The sequence below is a fragment of the Vipera ursinii genome, assembly GCF_947247035.1.
Source record: "Vipera ursinii genome assembly, chromosome: 8".
NCBI lineage: Eukaryota > Metazoa > Chordata > Lepidosauria > Squamata > Viperidae > Vipera > Vipera ursinii.
This window is the reverse complement of record NC_139519.1, coordinates 15,810,498-15,827,524: the sequence shown is the minus strand read 5'-3', so window position 1 is coordinate 15,827,524 and position 17,027 is coordinate 15,810,498. Positions and strand designations below refer to the sequence as shown.

Sequence of the window (17,027 nt, the reverse complement as noted above, 5' to 3'; positions counted from 1 at the left end):
TTACAACAGCATTGAAAAAAGTGACCTATGACCTATCCTCACACTTATGACTGTCGCAGCATCCCCTACAATCACATGATTAAAATTTGGGTGCTTGATAACTGTCATGTATTTCCAACAGTTGCAGCGTCCCACGGTCGTGTGATCGCCATTTGTGGCCTTCCCAGCCTGCTTCTGACAGGCAACGTCCACGGAAGAATCCGGATTCACTCAACCAGCACGATTCATTTAATGACCACAGGGATTCACTTACCAGTTGTGACAAAAAGGTCATAAAATCAGGTGCAATTCACTTAACAATCATCCTACTTAATGATGGAAATTCTGGTCTCAACTGTAAGTCGAGGATTACCTGTAACGAGTCAAAACTTTCTCTTGCCTCTTGGTGGGGTCAAGCCCTAGACCGCTGCACTGGGGTACATAAACCTACATGCCTTTGGTCACAGCTTTGCCCTGTAGCCACCCAAGACATGATAGCAGTATTCCAGTATCTGAGGGACTGTCACAGAGATGGGGTCAGGTTGTTCACCAGAGCAGCAGAGGGAAGGATGAGAAACAATGGTTGGAAACTGATCAAAAAGAGAAGCATCCTGGAACTAAGGAGAAACTTCCTGACAGTGGAACAACTTACTCCCAGAAATCGTGGATGCTCCACCATTGAGACTTTTAAGAAGAAACTAGATGTTCACCTGTCTGAGATGGTATTCATGGGTAGGCAATCTTGACTCTTTTATGACTCGTGGACTGGCTCAGGAATTCTGGGAGTTGAAGTCCACGAGTCATAAAAGATTGCCTACCCCTGGTATAGGTTCTCCTGCATGAGCAGGGGGCTGGACTAGAAGACCTCCAGGGTCCCTTCCAGTTCTATTCTATTCTATTCTATTCTATTCTATTCTATTCTATTCTATTCTATTCTATTCTGTTCTGTTCTGTTCTGTTCTGTTCTGTTCTGTTCTGTTCTGTTCTGTTCTGTTCTGTTCTGTTCTCCCCCCATACGTTAATCTTTGGTGAGTGGCCTTAAAATTGCAAAACTCAGCTCCATCCTGGAGTCCCTAGAAGGAGAAATCAAAGGCAAGACGTTACCCTTTCCTTCTTGGGGCTATCCATCCTATTTCTGTGATCCAGCATGGGGGCAGCTCTCTGCACCAACGAGGAGGCGGTTGTCCAGTCAATCTCCCCAAGGTCCAAAGATGAACAAAGCCAAACGCTTTTCTTCTCCGTCTGTCTCTTTCCCCGCCACACCTTTGAACGACCTTAGCAGAGAAGACAGTTCTCCTTGTTCTGCCTCTTGGAAGATCTTCTGCTTTTTCTAGTGGCTTTATGTCAGGCAAAATGTTACTCCTTCTCCTTTGGAAGCCGACGTTTGAAGCGACGAGCTTTCTGGTCTCTGAGTTTCTCCTTGCCTGGGGGTTTCTCTGACTTCTTTTTGTTCTAGCGAGTCACTTTCTGTAGTGTTGAGCAGGTGCCTCCCCTGTATGAAGATCCCTTTTGTCCATCAACCTTTTGGTGAAGGCAAAGCCGTGAGCTTTTTTTGCAATGAGAAAAATACTCCTTGCCTCCTGAGTAACCCAGCCTAGGACCTCCTCTTGATTCAGTTGCTCTTCTGGACTCATTACGTTTATTTACTTTAGTGCTTGGAGATGCTGTCCCATTTCCGCGGCCCGCAAGGCCTGTTTCCGGGGATGGGTGGGGGATAACAAGATGAGGCCTGCATTGCCATAGTGACGGGCGAAACCATTTTGCAGTCCCACTGCTTTTCAACCATTAAAGCTGTCGTGTGGAAGAGCTACCATGGAAATAGGGCTTAATTCAAATGGGCCTAGCAACCATATATTTTTTTTACCTGCTGCAGCATCTGCCTCTGCCAATTAATTGCCAAGCTTAGCAACCTGTAGTGATGTAAGGTCATCAGCATCCTTCTCTGAGAGGCAGAAGGTCAGTGGGCATATATTTATGAAAAAAAGGAGAAAGGCGTTTCCATAGCCAACCTGGAATTAGCAACCTCAAATGAACATTTCCTAGAATTTCCTTCTTTCTCTTCAAATTCTCTTGAAAGTCCTCAACTTACAACAGTTCATTTAGTGACTGTCTGAAGTTACAATGGCATTGGAAAAGTGACCTATGAGCATTTTTCACACTTAGACCGCTGCACATCCTCATGGTCACATGATCAAAATTCGGATGCTTGGCAACTGACTCCCCTTTTGTGACCTTCTGACATGCAAAGGCAATAGGAAAGCCAGATTCACTTAACAACCAGGTTACTAACTTAACAACTGCAGGGATTCACTTAACATCTGGGGCAAGAAAGGTCATAAAATGAGGCAAAATACACTTATGTCTCACCAACCAAATTTTGGGCTCAATTGTGGTCGTAAGTCGAGAATTATCTGTACTTGCCCTCATTTGTACTCTCAGTATGTACCATGGGAATTATAACCTGAGCAGGCAATACTACTACCCGTAACAGATTAGTACAATTAGGAGGCATTAAAAAAAACAACTGGCCTTATTCTGAGTTATGGAATTGAGGGGGCCCATGTTAAATTCCTCCATTTGGGCGGTAGCTAATCTTGATAACTCTTGATCGTTAAGTTTGGACCTCCTGGCTTGTTAGCTATTGTATCACAAGTACAAAAGATTCAGTAGTATAAAAACATCCACCAGTCCCAAATGTCCAAGTATCTCCAAGAAACGTGCAGTTGAAGATTTGAGTGACTTTTTACCTATAACAATATGTAAAATGGTAGTGTTTCCTATTTATTGTGCTTTTACGTATTTTGTCAACTTTGCACGGTAACTTCCTTGTTTTCCATGTGGTGGTTGAACTGATATGTAATACTCTCACTCTTGTGCTTACAGAGGTAAAAACATCTTTTCAATTTGTACAAAAGGTTGCTGGTCATATCCAGAGTCTCCTTAGCCAATTCTTCCTCCTTTTCCATAATCCAGGGCATCTCCAAACCGGATGTCTGCTTTCATTATGATTCCTCCCATTTTAGCCACCAGTGAAATTGACAAACTTGGGTAAACTTGGTTGTTTTTTTTTCTCATCTGAAGGAAAGGGGCATGTTGGATATCAGATTTTCTCAGCCTTGGCTACTTTTAAGATGTGTGCACTTCAAATACCAGAACTCACTAGCGTGTTTTTCTGGGGAATTCTGCGAATTGAAGTCCACACTTTTTGAAGGATGCTAGGTAGAAATGGAAAGATCAGATTTAAGTGGTATTTGCACACTCATGTTCTTCTGGCAGATGAGAGAAGCATGTTCACCTGGCTATGCCAGTCCCCTTAAAGCTGATATACCCAAGCACAGCCAGCAGAAAATTTGCCTTTAAAAATAAAAATCATGGAATATCCTTTGATTTATTCTAGTTAAGAGTGCAATTTTATTGTGGGTTGTTGCAAAAAGGAATCTGGCCTTGAGGTTGTGGGTGCTGCAACACTGGAGGTTTCAAGAAGAGATTGGGCAACCATTTATCTAAAATCAATCAATCAGAATAGAGCTGGAAGGGACCATGGAGGTCTTCTAGTCCAGCCCCCTGCTCAAGCAGCAGAACCTATACCATTTCAGACAAGTGGGCTGTTCCAGTCTCTTCTTAAAAATCTCCAGTGATGGAGCACCCATGATTTCTGAAGGCAAGCTTTTCCGCTGATTAATTGTCCTCACTGTCAGGAAGTTTCTCCTTGATTCCAGGTTGCTTCTCTCTTTTGTTAGTTTCCATCCCTTGTTTTTTGTCCTGCCCTCTGGTGCTTTGGAAAATAAGCCGACACCCTCTTCTTTGGTGCAGCCTCCTACTCATTGGGAGGCATTTACAAATCCTATCTATGTGGCACTCCACCGCTGTGGTGGACTACAACTCCCATGCTGCTTCGAGATTACGGGAGGGGCAGTCCGACAGCGGGAGAGTCTCCCACCCACCCCTCGCACCTCCCCACGCTGCCTCTCCAGCAGCTCCGAACAAGGCCCAGACGCGTGCGCGGCAGCAGGCGGCGCGGGGCCGACTCTTTCCCTTTTCCTAGCTCTACTTTTTTTTTTCTCTCTCCCTAGCTCAGGGCTAGGCAACCTCGGCTCTTTTATGACTCGTGGACTTCAACTCCCAGAATTCCTGAGCCAGCATAGCTGGCTCAGGAATTCTGGGAGTTGAAGTCCACGAGTCATAAAAGAGCCGAGGTTGCCTACCCCTTTTCCTAGCTCTACGGCTCAGCCGGCCGTCGAGTTGGCAGCCCTTCCGGCGGCTTTTGTCTCCGGGTCAAAGGGCGTGCCGGCTTCCGCTTGAATCACTCTTTCGGGCCACTCCAGCCGTCTCCGAGGCGACGCGGGGCCGCGCCGGGCTCCCCTCGGGTTGTGAGGTGAGTCCTTGCGGGAAGCGAAGCGGACCGCTGGGCGGGGGGGGGGGGCGCGGTAGGACCCCACCCCGGTACTGTCACGACCTGCTGGGCTGCTCGGACACCCACGCCCATTATCCTCGGCCAGCGGCCTGAGAGGGTTGGAGGCTTTTCTAAGGGCGGCCCGGGGTGCTGGAGGCCCTGCTGGAGACCGGAGTGGGCGGCGGCGGGGGTGCGGACGTGGCGGCCTCTCGGTTTGGCTCCTGGGCCTGGGGAGGGCCTTGAAATGCGCGCAGGGCAAACAAAAAAAAAACAACCACCCCAAAACGTTTCAACGACTTCGTGGCCCTTCGTCGCCGTCTTTTATGGCGAAAGGCGGCTCTTTATTTCGCAAAGATGCCCCGTGGATTGGTTTCTTTATTTATGTTCCTTTTCTTGCGGCGCGGGGAGCGGGGAGAAGGGTCCCTTAGCTTGTGTTGCGCCTTCGTGGGCAAAATAATGGAAATGGAATGGTCTTGTAGGAAAATATCACGTGAACCGTTTGATGGAGGTCTGTTCTGTACCAGCCTGCTACCGGCCCTGCAGAAAAGGCAGGGACAACCCCTTTACAAACGGCAAGAGAGGCTGGAATAAAGCCTGCCAAATTTATTAACGTAAAACAGAGCAAAACAAGACACCAACCATGAAACAGGAGCTATGAAACAGGAATTACTCAAGTGGTTGCCTTCAGCAAACCAGCCCTCCCACACATTCCCCTTTTATACAGTTCAGGGCGTGGCTTCTCTCTGCCTCCTTCCGAGGTGCCCCATTGCCTTCCTCTGCTTACTCCTGATTGACTGCCTCCTGCGTCGGCCAGCTGTGGGTCATCTTCATCTACGCTGTCAGGCTCACACAGCTGGGTCTCCGTAGTGACCAGGTGGGAGGGGCCTGGCTGAGGGCTCTGCGGAGCCTCAAGGCTATCCTCAGCAAGCTCTCCAACACCCCCCTCCTCTGAGTCGTCCGACCCAACTGCCGAACCCACAGGCTGACCCTGAATCACAACAATGTCTTTGCATTGCAGTAGGTGAAGTTTTTCTGGGGTTTTGCCCTTTTTGGATTTTCCTTTGTCAAGCCAAGCTATAAAAACTGTTAAAGGGTCTTATCCTGATGAGCCTCTTTCAGATTGCCTCCTTTGGGGGGTGTGTGTTATTTTTTCCCCCAAGGAAAGATGGTCCTTTTACACACATACAGGTAGTCCTTGATGTGCGTTCGCTTAGTGACCTTTCAAAGTTACAACGGCACTGAAAAAAGTAACTTAATGACCATTTTTCATGCTTATGACCGCTGCACCAACCCCATAAATCACATGATCAAAATTTGGATACTTGGCAGCTGACTCATATTTATGACGGTTGCAGTGCCCCAGGGTCATGTGATCAGCTTTTGCGACCTTCTGACAAGCAAAGTCAATGGGGAAGCCAGATTCACTTAACAACCGTTTTACTAACTTAACAACTTCAGTGATTTCCCTTAACAGCTGCGGCAAGAAAGATTATAAAATAGGGCAAAATAACAAATGTTTCACTTAACCACAGAAATTTTGGACTCAATTGTGGCCGTAAGTCGAGGACTACCTGTACTCAACAGAGGAGTCAGGAATCAATCAGGAAATGTCATGTTTAAACCATGGACAAGAGTGCCTCAAGTTAGAAGATTTGGAAGGGAAGCCTATCGGTTAGGAAAAGTACCTTCCATCATCTACAGTTAGAGTTTGTATTATCCAGCGGGGGCATGGAAATAAAATATAAAGGAATCCAGTCAAAGATTACCCATATGGTCCAAAGATGGCAAAATGGATTTGGAATAGTGAATAAATGCCAAACCATCCTGGGTTGGGAGTAGTTTACTTACTACTGCTTAACTAGATCAGGCAACTTGTCCTTCAGGCTTGTTGTGCCATTTCTGACTCACCTCCGCTTCCTATTATTTTGGGAAGAATGAATCAGCTGCTTTAATATCAGGATTAGTTGCAGAGTAATTTCATTCTTAATTCAGAGGACAATCATGCACCCCAAGCTCTAGATAAACCTTCAGGTAAATAAGCACCTTGTATTTAATACAAGAGTTTGTTTTGCTAGCCTTTGCTTTCTGTTGTACAAAGTATCTTTGTAAAGTGATTATAGATATCATGTTAGGAATTCACGTTTGCATTTATCCTTGAAGTATTTTACTTTATAACCAAGTAAGGTGGGTGTTTTTTTTTTCTTTGCTCAGGTTACCGAGAAAAGTTGAACAGATAAAAAGATGAAGCTTTACAGTCTAAGTGTTCTTTACAAAGGTGATCCCAAAGTGCGCTTACTAAAAGCTGCTTATGATATCTCATCATTTAGCTTCTTCCAGAGATCCAGGTAGGTCTTCACTGCATTTTTAGGATAAGTTAGCTTTCTCCTTAAATTGGTTGCGTTGAATTAAAGATGTAATACTTTGTTTTCTGATGTAATTTATAAACCAAGGCAGTGAAAAATAACTGATAAAATGATAGACCTCATATTCATGCTTTTGTTTCTAAAGCGCATCACCTCAATATGAATTCTATTAAGGTTTAACCCTGTTTGCTATTTGGGGTAATCTGAACAGATCCATTCATAAATTCCTGTACCTGCAAGCAGAATGCTAGCAGTTTTTAATTTGTTTATGCTGTATCTGTTGATTCTAAATATATGTGGCTAAATATAGTTTTGCATTTGACCTTTGAATGTTGGGTTTGTCTTCCTACAAAATGATGTTGCAAAGTAGAACTGCTGGAGTTTTACAAAGAACACAATATCACTTTCTCAGAATTCATTTACTCATTTCAAAGTATCTTCTTGAAGTTACTTGAACTCTTATTGTATAGCAGCATAGACCAAATTTATTCACAAAAATCATACATTCAATTCCTACTTGAATTGATGAATTGTTTCCACATTAATCCTTGGGTTTATTTTACTGTTAGGGATTCATATGCTTCTTTTTTAATTATTTGTATGCTGCTTTTGAAAATTAGTATCTTTTTAAAAAAAAATAAGACCATGTGTCAAGCATAAGAAATCAGGAACCAGAGTGGTTCTACTGAATACAGATTTATTGCACGCTCTCCATATTAAGAATCTGAACTACCAATGATCAAAGCAAATTGGCGGGAGGTAAGAGTCAATGGAATCCAAGGTGGGCTGGATTTAGATCTTTTTAGGGTATGAAGGGACTCCAGAGTGATGACGTGCTTGATGCCTCCCTCAGGCTTAGCCTGGTCACCTACATCATCTGCTTTTACAGTTTTTGTGCTGTAATTATTATCTTTTGTTAGCAGTTGATACTGCTAATAATTTTTTTTACAGTGCATTTGAATATGGATGGTTTGGTAACTAATTGTGAGGGTTTTTATTATTTATTTAACTTTCAGCGTTCAAGAATTTATGACCTTCACAAGTCAACTGATAGTAGAGCGTTCAGAGCTTGGAAGCAGAGCTTCTGTAAAGGAACAAGGTAGGTTTGCCTTAGATGGAACTACAGTAAACAAATAAGGGTGTATATCTGCAAATAAGTGTAGAGCTTGACATGAGAATGATGCTGATAAAGAAGATGTAGATAACAATTGCTCTCTAGGGGGAAAAACATGTTGGAAATTATCTAAGGCAGGGGTGTCAAGTCTGCAATGCAGGCTGTATGGTGACGTATCAGGAGTTTTTCGTCTTGGCGCCAGGGTGGGCATGGCCTGCGTAGGCGGCATGCGGCCCACAGGCCACGAGTTTGACATGCCTGATCTAAGGGAATGTTCTGGATAGTTTCTTTAGGTCAAACTGAAACAATTGAATTTCTTAGGAATTTGGTGAATATATTAGTATTTGTTAAGGTAGCTATTGCTATTAAAGTTGGATGACAGCATCACAGGAACCTTTGTATTGGGTGTTGAGACAGTAAAAAGATTCCTTGTAATACTGCTCTTCTTGGTCAAAGAATCCATCATAAACTGCTAATAGTTGGAGTTAGAATTACTTCATCCAAACATATTACATGCACTGATTTTTTTGTAAGGCAAATTGTAATAAGATGAATTGCGTATGGCGTTCAGTCCTGTTAAATCTTACATAAAAGTTTTAAAAACTAAATAGTTACTTTTAAAAAAAAACTTCTTTGAAAAAAAATAAGGTAAAAAACTAATACGAACTAATACAGAATAAGGAAGAAAAAAGAAATCAAGAGAGAACTAAAAGGGCAAGAAAGAAAGAAAAATAGAAAAAAAGATATAAAGTGCCTTCCAATCTTCTTTACAGCAGTTAAAACTATAATTATAAATTCACCTCTTTCTTTAAAGTTTGCTGCATATACTCATATCCCATGTGTATGCGTACACATGTTTAATGGAACTTTGAATGGTGTTGAATTTTGGCCATGTATACATACGAGCATATAATCTCAAATCAACGAATTGGAATGTGACCCAAACAAGATTCCTATTCCTGTTTGGAGCTGGATTCTGTCCCCCCCACACCATAATTAATCTTATATTCAGATTGAGAGTTAAAGAGCTTAGCCAACTTGTATCTAAAATAAACAAAGGGACTGGTGAGTTGGGAGCATCTGTAAAAGTCTGTGGTTCTTTTTCACAAATTCTGTGGAATTTTATATGAGAAAATGTTCATTGTTCATGTTATTTATTTCAGAATACCTCTGCCATGTTTATGTACGGAATGATGGTTTGGCTGGAGTGGTAATTGCAGATCATGAATATCCATCCCGGGTTTGTTTCACTTTGTTGGATAAGGTAAGTGACAGCTTGGCTAGGGAGGACTTGAATAGCTACAGATGGACTGCAAGATAACACAGAGTTGGTGCTTTCATGGTTAAAATTGCTTGTAGAGCTCTGACTCAGTTTGGGCATCACATTAAACCAATTTGCACTAATAATTTATAATCCAAGATTAGCCTAGGGTAAAATGTCATTTAGAATTAATAAAGATGGCCAGAGAGATGTATATTTAGAGGGTGAATTTGGTAAACCAGGGAGTAATATACGCCAGATGTAAAACAGCAGCAACAACGTTGTTTACAAAGCAGTGCTCCCATTGGGACTGCCACATATACACACTCAAGAGTGTGTGAGATGATGCAGGAGAGGTTGGTGGAGGAAAAAAATACATTAAAATGATTTTTTAAATTAATTACAGTCTTGTATGCTGAAGATTACTTTCAGTTACAAAGTACTGAAGTATTGTGGCAAGCAGGACCTTTTGTAAAGTAGCATTTCCCCAACCTGGGCAACGTTATGATGTGTTGATTCCAGCTTCCAGAATTTTTACCAATACATATGCTGTTTGGGGAATTATGAGGCTTTAAGCCCAGATTTCATTTTTGATGTGCGCCATTGTGCCCACAGTAAAAAAAAATGACAAGATTATCTTATCTTTTTGCCTAACAAAAGTTTTAAAGTCACTTGAGATCAGAAAGTTTGCCCAGACAGCACCAAACCCAGATATGGAAAAGAAACATTTAAGTGTCTTGTAGTGCTTTTAATAACTTGAACTCCACTAACTCTAGTTAAAATGCATTCAGACATTTAATTCTGTTACCTGCGGTCAAAATTGGGTTTAAAGAAAATCTTATGTGTAGCTTATCACCTTGGCATGATGGGCAACATTACCTCATTACATCAGGTTGTCTGAGTCATCACTATTATGTGAAAAGTGAATACTGGTAAAAATAGTCACTGTTTCTGCTTTTCACATAGCCCCTTCCCATTATATGATTCTGGAATTTATAAAACATTTGTCTCAGATGTTCACTTTAATTACCTGCAAGGATTTCCCCCCCCCCCCACCATCTAGACTGATTATTCCAATATGCTGCCTGGACTTCAAGAAAAATGCACTGTGATACCATTTTTGAGGAGTGCTGTATAGAATTCCTTCCACGGAATGTCAGGCCACTTTGAAAATCTGCATAAAATGATTCTTGGGTTTCTCTTGGTCTTTTTGTCTATAGGTACTTGATGAATTCTCTAGGCAAGTTAATAGGATAGACTGGCCTTCCGGATCTCCAACAACAATAACCTACACAGCATTGGATGGATACCTTTGTAGATATCAGGTATGGTACAAATTGTCAGAAAACGAAACATCTGTAAAGGTTTTCGGGGAATCAGCGAAATAACCTGATCTCTCAAGCCAATGTCTTTTCCACATTCATACGAATAGAAGTTGATTTTGTTTATACGGGTAGTCCTCGACTTACAACAATTCATTTAGTCACCATTCAAAGTTAACAGTAGCACTAAAAAAATGACTCATGGCCATTTTTCACGTTTACAACCATGGCAGCATCCCCATGGGTGACCAGATCAAAATTCAGATGCTTGCCAACTGGTTCGTATTTACGACGGTTACAGTGTCCCTTTTTGCGACCTTCCGACAAGCAAAGTCAATGGGGAAGCCAGATTCACTTAACAACCGTGTTAGTAATGCAACAAACGATTCACTTAAGAACTGTGGCAAGAACAGTTGTAAAATGGAGCAAACTCACTTAACAAATGTTTCACTTAGCAACATGAATCTTGGGCTCAATTGTGATTGTAACTCGACTACCTGTACCGAGTCCACAATGCCTGAAATGCGTGATTTAACTTTTAACAAATACAGTCTGCAGTGGTATTATTTGGCCCCACTTCCCCCCCCCCCAAAAAAAAAACACCAGATTGGTTTCTTGTCTGGCATTGTCTTAACAGCCTGCTTTCCTAATATTTCTGTTCTGACATTGTTGACTGCATCTGTTTCATTATTATGTTACATAGAGGTTGTTGGTTGCTGGGAACAGAGCAGAGAGAAAAACTTAATTATAATAAAATCTACTAGCATTTAGGGCACGATAGGACCTGAGTTTGCATGGCTTGGTATACTTGAAGAAATTGCTTTTCCTAAATATTCCATTCTAATGTTGTATAAACACCTTAATGACGATTTTTGGTATCTTGCCAAGAACATCATCCAATAAAATTCTGTGTTGCTCTTTAAGAATCCTCGTGATGCTGACGCAATGACAAAAGTGCAAGCCGAATTGGATGAGACCAAAGTGATCCTGGTAAGTGGTCAGCATCTTGCTATTAATATGGAGATTGCTAGATGCTGGTTAAATTTGGAAGCAGGACATAATTGTGTGGCTAAAAAAAAAAACACCAAACTAGGGGAAACCTTTAGTGAGGAGATTTATTTGGTATGGCATTCAGAGTGCAGACTGAGTAAGCACAGATCCTATTTTAAAATTATTGTTAGGATCTCTTCCTTTTGAGGCAGTGAATGCTATAAAATCAAAACTTCTCTTTCTTGTATATGTGAATGTAGTTCTAGGTGTTCCTGTCTCTGGTTAGCTCTTAATTCAGGCTTTCAATGATCACATGTAATTCTTCAAGGCAAGATGAAAACATGATGCAGTCAGATAAAAGTAGGTCATGACTAATTTTTAATCTTAGCTGTGACCTCCTTTTTGTTGGTTAATATGGGTGTCATCAGAGCAATTTTCATCTAAATACTAATATTGATTGGATGGTTAGTAGTTGATTCATGTGTCTTGTATTAGACACATTCAAATATAAATATTTTCTGCTACACCAAAGTTACTTCAAAATAAATCCTAATCATTAGAAATTTAAAGTGAACCGCTGGTTACAAATAGAATATAGATACTGCTTAGAAATTAAATATTTCTGTCAAATATTTCTGTTACATGGCATGGGTCCGGAATACCTCGGGGACCACCTGCTGCCGGCGTCGACTTCCCTCCGCCCTGTGCGTTCCCACAGAGAGGGCCTCCTCAGGGTGCCTCCGGTCAGAGAATGCCGGCTGGTGGCCCCCAGGGGGAGGGCCTTCTCTGTGGGCGCCCCGGCTTTATGGAACCAACTGCCGGTTGAGCTCCAGACGGCACCGGATCTTCGCTCCTTCCGGCGCGGGCTAAAGACCCATTTATTTGAACAAGCTGGCCTGGCCTGATGGGGGAACGTTAGGGTTTTAATGGGTTTTATATTGTGATTGTTTTAATTGGGCAATTATTTAATCCATTTTTAACTTTTGTATTTCTATTTATATGCCCTGTTCACCGCCCTGAGTCCTCCGGGAGAAGGGCGGTATATAAATTTAATAAATAATAATAATAATAATAATAATAATAATAATAATAATAATAATAATAATAATAATAAATGCTAAAGGTGGCATAAAAATAAAAAAACTAAAAACGTGAGAGCGACAGTCCACATCCAGGCGAATAGGCTGTGAGTGGAACAAAATCTGTAGGCCACCATTAAGATCACGAGGTATGCTGTGCTGTGTGTGGAATATTACAGAACAGGTCCTACACCTGAAAAAAACTACACTGTTGTATTTTTAGCACTGGTGGAGAGAAAGCAGATTCTTGCTCCTAATTTTAAACGATTAGGAGAATGGCGTTTGTAGGATCCCATTGTCAAGTTCACAGGATGGCAAAAAAAACAATTCCTTTGAGACAAAACATTTTTGTTTTGTTTTGTTAAATTTCAGGTTTAGCTCTTGGGTAGCATTCTGGCAGAGACTAAAAATGAAAGAACTGATTTAACGATAGCAGCAGCAGTAGACCGAGCTACCGTCGGTCTCCTTAAGAGGCAAATGTAGGCAAAGGCCCAACTGATGACGCTTCCTAAATTTTTTTTCCCCAAATCAGAAAGTGGAAATGCTTGATTAGAGAGCTCAGAAGGTGGGTGAGGGGAAAATTTGGAAATTTTAAGTTCTGCACTACAGAGCCATCACAGCCACACCACTTCACAGGCTCCTGTGTTTGCTGCCTCTTCTGCAGCTGGGTTTATAAGTTAGGGACTTACAGTTCTCTCTCAGCTGTGTCTTTTCCCCCTTCAGCACAATACAATGGAGTCCTTGTTAGAACGAGGAGAGAAACTGGATGACTTAGTGGCCAAGTCAGAGGTTCTTGGAAATCAGTCAAAAGCCTTTTACAAAACTGTAAGTATATTTGGGCCAGTGCCCTGTAATGTAGACAGTGTTTCCTATCTTCCTGCAATGGTTTATGAGGAAACAAATGTATAGCGTATTTTTAGTTAATGGAGACGATGGTCTGGAAATAAAATGCCAGGAGTGCCTCTGGAGATTTTCAATGATCCAGGTCATGGTTGTCCCAAAACTGCTTTTCAAAAGGCAAGTGGACTTCCTTAGTTTTTTTTTCCCCCCCTGGAAAGGTTTGTTTTCACTGGTTTGAAAGAGGGGTGAAATAGACCATCTTATGCCTTATCATACAGGTATATTCATGAGCAATAATATTTATAAAACTGGCATAGGACTACATTCTTGATACATGGTTTCACAGGTTAGCTCTCCATCATGGAAGGGACTACAGCTTCCGCAGTCTCCAAAAATCCAAGGAGACATCTCTTGGTAATAAATCCTAATGTAAATACTTAATAAGTGTGTGTTTATTCCCACCTCTCCTGACCTGGAAGGCCCGCAAGCAGAATTCATGCTGTGACATCATGTGACTCCATCCACCGTGTACCTTCACCACCTGCTTTGGACTATCTGGATTTGATTTGATTTCAAGATTCCTGGAGAGAGAGGCAACACCTACATGTAACTACAGCAGCAGCTGTTTCCAGATTCAGCCGTCTCAGCCATACTGGAGGCAAAAAATAGGCTACCATGTTGGGGGTCCATGAAATTAAAACCTTATTTGAAAAAAACAAACTAACTTTCATGGCAAGAGAGTATCTGGGAAATTAGGCTGATGGCACAGAGAGAGATGAGAGTGGATCCTCGTGCTCGCACACATTCCTGTTTTGGTCGTCGCCTGATATCTGTGAGGGGATTTGCTGCTCACCTTTTCAAAACTACAAATAGATAACAGACTCATTGTGCATACATAAGAGTAAGAAAAAGGCTATTTGGCCTTCTGAAAATGCCTTTTTTCAGCCTTGCACAGTATCCTTGTGTCTTAAAATGTTGGATGCTGATTTTTGGAAGCGAAGCAAAACCCAACCCATTTTGAACCCATTCAGAATTATTCAGAGAACATGGATCTCTGCGTTCTGCCTGAAAGAAAGGGGAAAAAAAGATCTCTAAGGCAGCCCGAGAACTGATTATACTTTGTAATATAGAAGGCACTCCAAAGAGGTGGGAAAGGGGTTTCAGGACTAATATGGATATCGACATGCTTTTAAGTTGTCTCCGATTCTAGGTGTGAAATTTCTTCCCAAGCTGAGTCAGACTTTGTTTTTGCCAAGGATATAAGCAGCAGCAGCATTTAGCTCCCTCTCTTATCCGGTACCATTGCCACTGATCAAACCCAGGATTTCGTTAAGAAGGGATTGTGTGGCTGGGCACTCTTGAATATTGTAGTTTGTTCAGGTTGGGTTGATTGATGAAAAGCTGGTAACTCTTCTAGCTGACAGCTTGTTCTTTCTACACTGTTCAGCAGGATGTGAAATGAATGGGGAGGTATATTGCAATCCGGCCATCCCTTCTCCCACTATTGTGTTGTGGCTGCTGTTCTGACAGTGTACCTGCCCTGGTATTAACCAGCAGCCCTTCTTAAACATATGTGCACCCCGAAGAATAAGCTGCTGTTTTACACTAGCCATTATACCAGAGCCTTGTAGACTATGAGCTATCCCGTATTGGGTCTAAGCCTGTTAGTTGCTGCAACCACGCAGCTTGGTGTTGTCTTGTGATGTCCTGGCTAAGGCTACATTCTCCCACAGTTGGAGAATTTGTCCCCACTGGTTTTATGTAAATGTAGGCAATGTTATTAATGCTTTTGTCTTTCGGTCAGTGGCGTCTCAGCTCCAAGGCCCATGCTGTCCCTTCGGAGGGGCAGGGTGGGTAGAGAGACCATTCTACAGTTGTATATCTGCCTTCCTCCCCAAGTGTTTTGTTTGAATGTAACTGGGTTGGATATGTCTGCACACAGGTGAACCACCGTGTCTCTTTAAAGTCAGCTGATCCCCAACCAGGAGTCCTTCATGAAGCAATTCAGCTAGGCAATAGGAAAAAAAAACATGCCACTTGGAGCTTTTGCCTGTCAATGGCATGTTTGTGCATGGTGGAACCGTCACTCCTCCAATATATTAATCCAAGAATAGGGACAGAAGTCTTATCTTCTAGGCTCAGAATGAGTAACCAGTAACATCTTGGGTAGCAGCTTTCTTAGCCCTGTTGGTAAACTGACATCACTCACTGAGCTGTCCCTCCATTTCATAAGAGGCACGTAAAAAGCCGGGAAGCTCTCCTTGCCCGTTAGCAAGGAACCAGTTAGTGCCAAGAAGACAAAATAACAGAATGACAAAGAGCAATTTAAGGCAGAGTTGAAGGTTCCTGGGTGTGTGTGTGTGTGTGTGTGTGTGTGTGTGTGTGTGTGTGTGTGTGTGTGTTTGAGGAGAAACCCCATTTCTGGCTTGCATTATTCCTTTCTTGAAGTGTGTCCATCGTGCACAGTTGCATCAGCTCCTGATAATGACTTGGGCCCACTGTCAACTTGCGTGCAGTTTATACTCATCAACCTAGGGCCAGTACGGTGAAGTGGAACAAGTCAGCAACCTGGGGTTTGAACATATTTCTGTTTGACTTGAGCAGCAGTGGGTGCATCCTGGGACTTGGCAACTTGGCTACGTTTGCTTTGTGAGGCCTTTTGGGGGGAAGAGACCCGGGTGAAAGACCAGTGACTCGTGCAGAGGCTGCATTGGCAGACTTGATGCAGCACCCTTGTGGTGCCAGAAATCGCCAGCCTTAATTCTTTCTCTTCCTCCAGTGTCTGCTTCCGATGCGTCAACCTAAGGGCTGTCCTCTTTTCAGTTCTGCAATGGTCAGTTCCTTGTGGCTGTTAACTTTGCTCCGAAAGATTAGGAGGGTAGAAGGAACATTTCCAGGGAGTTTCGCCACAACTTGCTGTAAAAGAAAACGGTTTCTCCTCTCCTCTCCTCATTCTGTGATTTGAAATGTACAGTACTGTAGAAACTTGCCTGTGTTAACTTTTTTTGCCCCTTAGGCTCACGAATTCCTAACCTCTTTCTATTGTGGAAGCTTTTACTAAAGATTGTATTTTAATAAATATTGCTTAAATGTCTGTATGTGCTGGTTATTGGAATATACTTATGTGGATAAAGTGGTCACTTGATCATCTAGAGTTGGTTGTGTCTTATTATCTCTGTGAGGATTTTAGTTGGGGTCATATTAGATATGCCTCCAATATTACAATATATTCTTCCAGCGAAATTGGCTGCGTTTGCATATTTTTTTATCTCCACGCCCAGATTAAAGTATATTGCATTTAACGACGTTTCAATCATTTCTATTATGACCCCAAAATAATGATTTAGACTTCTGATAACACAATTCCTCAAAGTCCAAATTATGAAGCAATCCCATTTTAGCAGAATATTTCCAGCTGATGAGGGTTGCTTTGAAAAACAGAGTATATCAACCTTAAATCAGCTTGTTCCAATGCCACGTCCATCAGGTATTTCCTAGCTGGTGTGGTCACTTGTGATAAATATAAAAGGGATCCAAAGCCTGTGTAACAAGAAGCTGAATGAAACTCAAGCATATCAGGTCAGTCTGTCAAGTCTACAAATAAATGAAGAATGAATATCTTAAATTGTTGCATTAAATGCTATGCTCTTAATGGCAGTTAATGAGCTGAGGAATTCTGGGAGTTG

The 17,027-nt window shown here is 42.1% G+C and overlaps 2 protein-coding genes across 4 annotated transcripts in view; one reads left to right on the top strand and one right to left on the bottom strand.

Moving 5' to 3' along the window:
- The window catches only part of GCK (glucokinase), a gene marked incomplete at its 5' end in the record, with an annotated part of 31,252 nt that extends 30,124 nt beyond the window's left edge, over positions 1–1,128 (bottom strand). The window contains one exon of the mRNA XM_083368370.1: positions 1,084–1,128. Within this exon, the coding sequence (XP_083224496.1) occupies positions 1,084–1,128 (45 nt within the window). The remainder of the gene's footprint in view (positions 1–1,083) is intronic.
- A 3,109-nt stretch (positions 1,129–4,237) lies between these two features.
- YKT6 (YKT6 v-SNARE homolog) lies at positions 4,238–16,495 on the top strand. Of its 3 annotated transcripts, XR_014493180.1 has the most exons (9): positions 4,238–4,354; positions 6,584–6,717; positions 7,752–7,834; positions 9,013–9,113; positions 10,331–10,435; positions 11,357–11,422; positions 13,225–13,326; positions 13,821–15,719; positions 15,752–16,495. XR_014493180.1 is itself a non-coding variant. In XM_083368519.1 (8 exons), the coding sequence occupies exons 2-8, from the start codon at positions 6,614–6,616 to the stop codon at positions 13,854–13,856; spliced, it is 597 nt and encodes a 198-aa protein (XP_083224645.1). In that variant the 5' UTR covers positions 4,238–4,354; positions 6,584–6,613; the 3' UTR covers positions 13,857–16,495. The 3 variants fall into 3 exon arrangements, 2 of the variants coding, with proteins under 2 accessions (XP_083224645.1, XP_083224646.1); XM_083368519.1 differs by having other exon boundaries at positions 13,821–16,495; XM_083368520.1 differs by lacking the exon at positions 4,238–4,354 and adding an exon at positions 5,141–5,389 and having other exon boundaries at positions 13,821–16,495.
- The last annotated feature ends 532 nt before the right edge of the window (positions 16,496–17,027 follow it).